This window comes from Egretta garzetta, unplaced genomic scaffold (genome assembly GCF_000687185.1).
Source record: "Egretta garzetta isolate BGI_Z169 unplaced genomic scaffold, ASM68718v1 scaffold143, whole genome shotgun sequence".
NCBI lineage: Eukaryota > Metazoa > Chordata > Aves > Pelecaniformes > Ardeidae > Egretta > Egretta garzetta.
In genome coordinates, this window is record NW_009259310.1 from 394,034 (window position 1) to 397,547 (window position 3,514).

At 63.3% G+C, this 3,514-nt stretch overlaps 2 protein-coding genes across 5 annotated transcripts in view; one reads left to right on the forward strand and one right to left on the reverse strand.

The window, feature by feature from the left end:
* Positions 1–1,803, forward strand: PAXX (PAXX non-homologous end joining factor). 4 transcript variants are annotated; one of them, XR_004841662.1, is made up of 4 exons: positions 1–48; positions 609–902; positions 1,112–1,269; positions 1,389–1,803. XR_004841662.1 is itself a non-coding variant. In XM_035891920.1 (4 exons), exons 1-4 carry the CDS (start codon positions 9–11, stop codon positions 1,426–1,428), a joined length of 468 nt encoding a protein of 155 aa, XP_035747813.1. In that variant the 5' UTR covers positions 7–8; the 3' UTR covers positions 1,429–1,803. The 4 variants fall into 4 exon arrangements, 3 of the variants coding, with proteins under 3 accessions (XP_035747813.1, XP_035747812.1, XP_035747815.1); XM_035891920.1 differs by having other exon boundaries at positions 7–48; positions 1,176–1,269; XM_035891919.1 differs by having other exon boundaries at positions 7–48; positions 1,176–1,269; positions 1,393–1,803.
* A 988-nt stretch (positions 1,804–2,791) lies between these two features.
* The window catches only part of CLIC3 (chloride intracellular channel 3), a 5,887-nt gene continuing 5,164 nt past the window's right edge, over positions 2,792–3,514 (reverse strand). Inside the window, exons 2-3 of the mRNA XM_009636280.1 lie at positions 3,342–3,509; positions 2,792–2,953 (exon numbers count right to left, since the gene is read on the reverse strand). Coding sequence (XP_009634575.1) covers positions 2,792–2,953; positions 3,342–3,509 — 330 coding nt within the window. The remainder of the gene's footprint in view (positions 2,954–3,341; positions 3,510–3,514) is intronic.

Here is a 3,514-nt window from a genome sequence, read left to right on the forward strand (position 1 = left end):
TGTTCGGCATGGCGGGGCGCATAGAGAGCCTGGAGAGGCGCCTAGAAGGTCTGTGGGGCAGTCGGCAGGGGGTAAATGCGGGAGAAGGGCAGGCAGCTCCCTGCCACCCTTGCAGCATCGTCCCCCCACCCAGAGGTGCCCCAAGTGATGCAGCCCAGCCAGCAACGGGAGAAGGCTGGGCTCCCTGGCCTGGTCCCAGGTGGTTTCTCCTCACCGGTCCCGGGTGGGCTGGGCAGCAGAGCTGCTGCCTTCCCTTTGCTGTTTGGGCTGGCTGGTTCCCAAAGCTGGCTGGGTCTGCACCTGACCACCTCAGGCAGAAGAGATCCTGCATGGGGCCAGAGGACGCAGTGTTGCACCTCTGTGCAGAAACACAGCCTTGTCCCCATGGTCAGCACCACGCCATCATCTCTGTGTGTGGCAGTTGCCTTACAGAGGTCTCTGGTTTGGGGGTCTAGGAAGATCCTGGGGCAGCGGCAGCCCAGGTGGGAGTGCTGGGAGGAGAATGCGGCTGAGTTTGGCTGTGGAGGGGAGGGAGCTTCCTGGGGAGGCCTGGAGGGCTGCATGCCGCTTCAGGGTGGGTTGTCACAAGCTCTGGTTCCTCTCAGCAGTGGTGGAGACGCTGGCGCCTTCCTGCAGCCCTGAGAAGAATGCTGCCTGGAGCCAGCAGCTCTTCCTGCCAGGTAGGCAATTGCCAGGGGGCACCTCCGTGGTCCTGCTGTTTGTTTGCCTTCTCCTCCCCAGGAGGCTGCTGATCCTGTGTTCCTGTGCTCTCAAGGCCACTCTGAGTCCCCTCGGCTGTGGCTGCTGTCAGCCACCCCACTGGCCTGGTGACCTCCCCAGCACAGAAGGGGTCAGGGCCCAGCACGGTGGCTCTCGGGGTGTCTGGGATGCTCTGTGCTCAGGTCAGATGCCAGGCGTGCCAGGCAGGTTGCTCGCTATCCCTAATCCCGGTCAGGATTCACTGCTCTTCCAGACCAGGGGCCGTGGCAGGTCCATGGCTCCTGCTCCTTTGGGAGGGCAGACCAGGCTTGGCCCTTCCTTGCCCACCACAGATGCTGGGCTAGCCAGGCTGGGCTGCTGGAGGCTCACCCTGGGCATGGGGGCTTTGCAGGGCTGCCAAGGCAACTAACTGAGGTTTTTGTAATCCCTATCCTGCCTGTCTCTGACTGGGGAAGACCCCAGCCCCAGGAAGAACAGGGGTGCTGGCTTCGCTTTGCCGTCCAAGAGGAAGATCCCGGGAGAGTCTCTCATTAACCCTGGCTTCAAAAGGTAAGTGCTGCTCCCAGGCCCAGTGCTGGGGCTGGGCTGGGCTGGCGATCCATGGACTGTAGCTGCATGGGAGCAGAGTGTGGGGCTTTGGGCTGCAACACTCTCTCGTCTCCTTCTAGCAAGAAGGCACCGTCTGGAGTGGATTTCGAGGACTCCTGACCTGTGCTGCCCCGTCCCCCAGTGACAACGGTGTGTGTGGCTGGTGGAGGAGATTTCACTGCACCCTGGGCCGGCCGAGCTCCCTGCGCCCAGGGAGGCGGATGGGGCAAGCAGGACCCAGCGGGCTGGAGCCAGTGCCTGGCAGGCCTGAGCCGGCAGCAGAGCCTCAGCTGCTGCAGTAGTAGGGCCTCTGCGGGAATCAGATGGGGCAGGGGAGACAGAAGTGGTGGCTTTTTCCCTGCAGCTCTTCCCTGCTGGCAGGGGCCACCTCTACCTCACTTGCCATGAATTGGTGGGGTTTTTAAAGAGCTTTTATATCCCCATGTAATGAAAAGATTGCGTGTGCTTAACTTATTGCCAGTAAAGGTGGTTTTAGCCAGCTGGTCTCTGGGGACCGCGGATGTGTCGGTCCCCTCTGCCTTTCCTTTGCTCAGGAACCCTCTGGCCAATTTCAGCTGAACCTGGAGGCTCAGGGGCTCAGAGGAGTTTGCTTTCCTGCGGGGGGTGAATGAGTGGTCAGAGCCTCCCCAGGCCCCGGGAGAGTGGGGAGAATGGGCCCAGCCCTTGCTGGGCACTGGGAGAGGACTGGGAGGCCAGTGCAAAGTCCCGAGAGGGAAGAGAGCTGCTGGGGCTGGTCACCCCAGACTCACACTTGTCTCGCTTGCAAAGCCTTTATTGATTTCCAAAAGTTCTGATACATTGCTTGGACTTGCCCTGCTTCACCCCCATCCCTCTCCCAAATCTGCTCCTGAGAGCTTCCTATCGGCAGGTTCTGGGGTGTGATGGGGGCTGGGCCCCCTCCACAGCCTGCAGCATCCCCCCAGCTCCATCCCTGGGGCACTGCCGCAGCTGTGCCAGTTCCCCTCACCCGGTGCAGCTCCTCGGAGGCATCTTGCGGTGTCTGCTGCCCTGGTACAGCCCTGCCTCGGGTCACTCCCCTGGCACAGCGTGCTCCCAGGAAGGCGGCAGGACTGCCTGCTGCAGCGTGCGGCCCTCTGTGCCCCACAGCCCCCTGCTCTGCCTGCCCTGGCCCTCGGCATTGCCCAGCTTTGGCACAGACGGTGCCTGTGGCTGCGGCCCCCTTGCAGCCATCCTGATGCGTGAGGGACAGGACTGCAGGGCAGGTTGAGGGGGTCCTGGCCAGGCACAGAGGGTGGCACAAGAGGCAAGAACATGTTTGTGGATTCAGTGCGATGCAGATTGCTGCCGGCACCTCGAGGAATTTGTGTGCCAGAGGCACAGCTTGTGCGCTCTACTCTCCCCAGCACATGCAGGCAGGACTGTGGTGGTTGCAGCAGGGCTGGTGCTGGGGCTGGCCCCCTGCCTGGTGATGGCCCTGCACCCACCTGGGCACATGCCCGGCTCACTGCGGCGACCGGACCACGGAGCGATAGGCTTGTACGATCTCCTCGCTGTTGGGGCAGGTGTATTTGAATTCCTTGGTTTCGCTGGCGCTGTTGAGGTAGCGCCAGACTCCCCGCAGGTCTGGGGGGATCCCGAAGCGGCGGTAATGCTGGCACACGACCTGTGGGCAGGAACAGGGTGAGCCCTGGCCCAGCCCTGCACGTGTGGGGTGTGCCAAGGAGGGCCCCACGGCTGGGGGGGTGGGGTGGGAGGGGTGGTGGTGGCAGGCAGGAGCCAGCCAGGAAGGGTGGCAGAGGCCAGGGGACATCCCTGGCACTGCCTGAGACAAGGGGTGGCACTCAGCAGGGATGCGGAGGAGTGAGGTCTGCGGGAAGGCACTGTGCTGGGTCCTGGTGAGGGGGGTGCCAGGGGGCACCAGGGTGAAACAGGGGTCGCAAAGGAGTGGGGGAGTTGCTGCAGGCACTGAGGGGGGGGGGAGAGCATGGGGCCAGCATCATCGAGAAGCTGGGGCAAGGGGAAGGGCACAGCACCAGGATGCCCATGCTCACCTGAACAATGTTGAGCTTGGGCAGCAGGTTGCAGTCAGCTAACGTGAGCTGGTCCCCATCAAGGAAGCGGCGCCGGGAGGCCCGGAGGTGGGGGTCGTGAGCCAGCTCATACTCCAGGGGGGCACTCAGGTACTCATCCAGCTTCAGCAGGGACCGCAGCAGGCTCCGCTGCC

Excerpts from the sequence above, each read along its gene's own strand:
- PAXX (XM_035891919.1), top strand. The coding sequence starts at position 9 with ATGGCGGGGCGCATAGAGAGCCTGGAGAGGCGCCTAGAAG. Across the intron at positions 49-608 it reads CCTGGAGAGGCGCCTAGAAG|TGGTGGAGACGCTGGCGCCT; the intron begins GTCTGTGGGGCA and ends TCCTCTCAGCAG. Across the intron at positions 903-1,175 it reads CTGGGATGCTCTGTGCTCAG|ACCCCAGCCCCAGGAAGAAC; the intron begins GTCAGATGCCAG and ends TGACTGGGGAAG.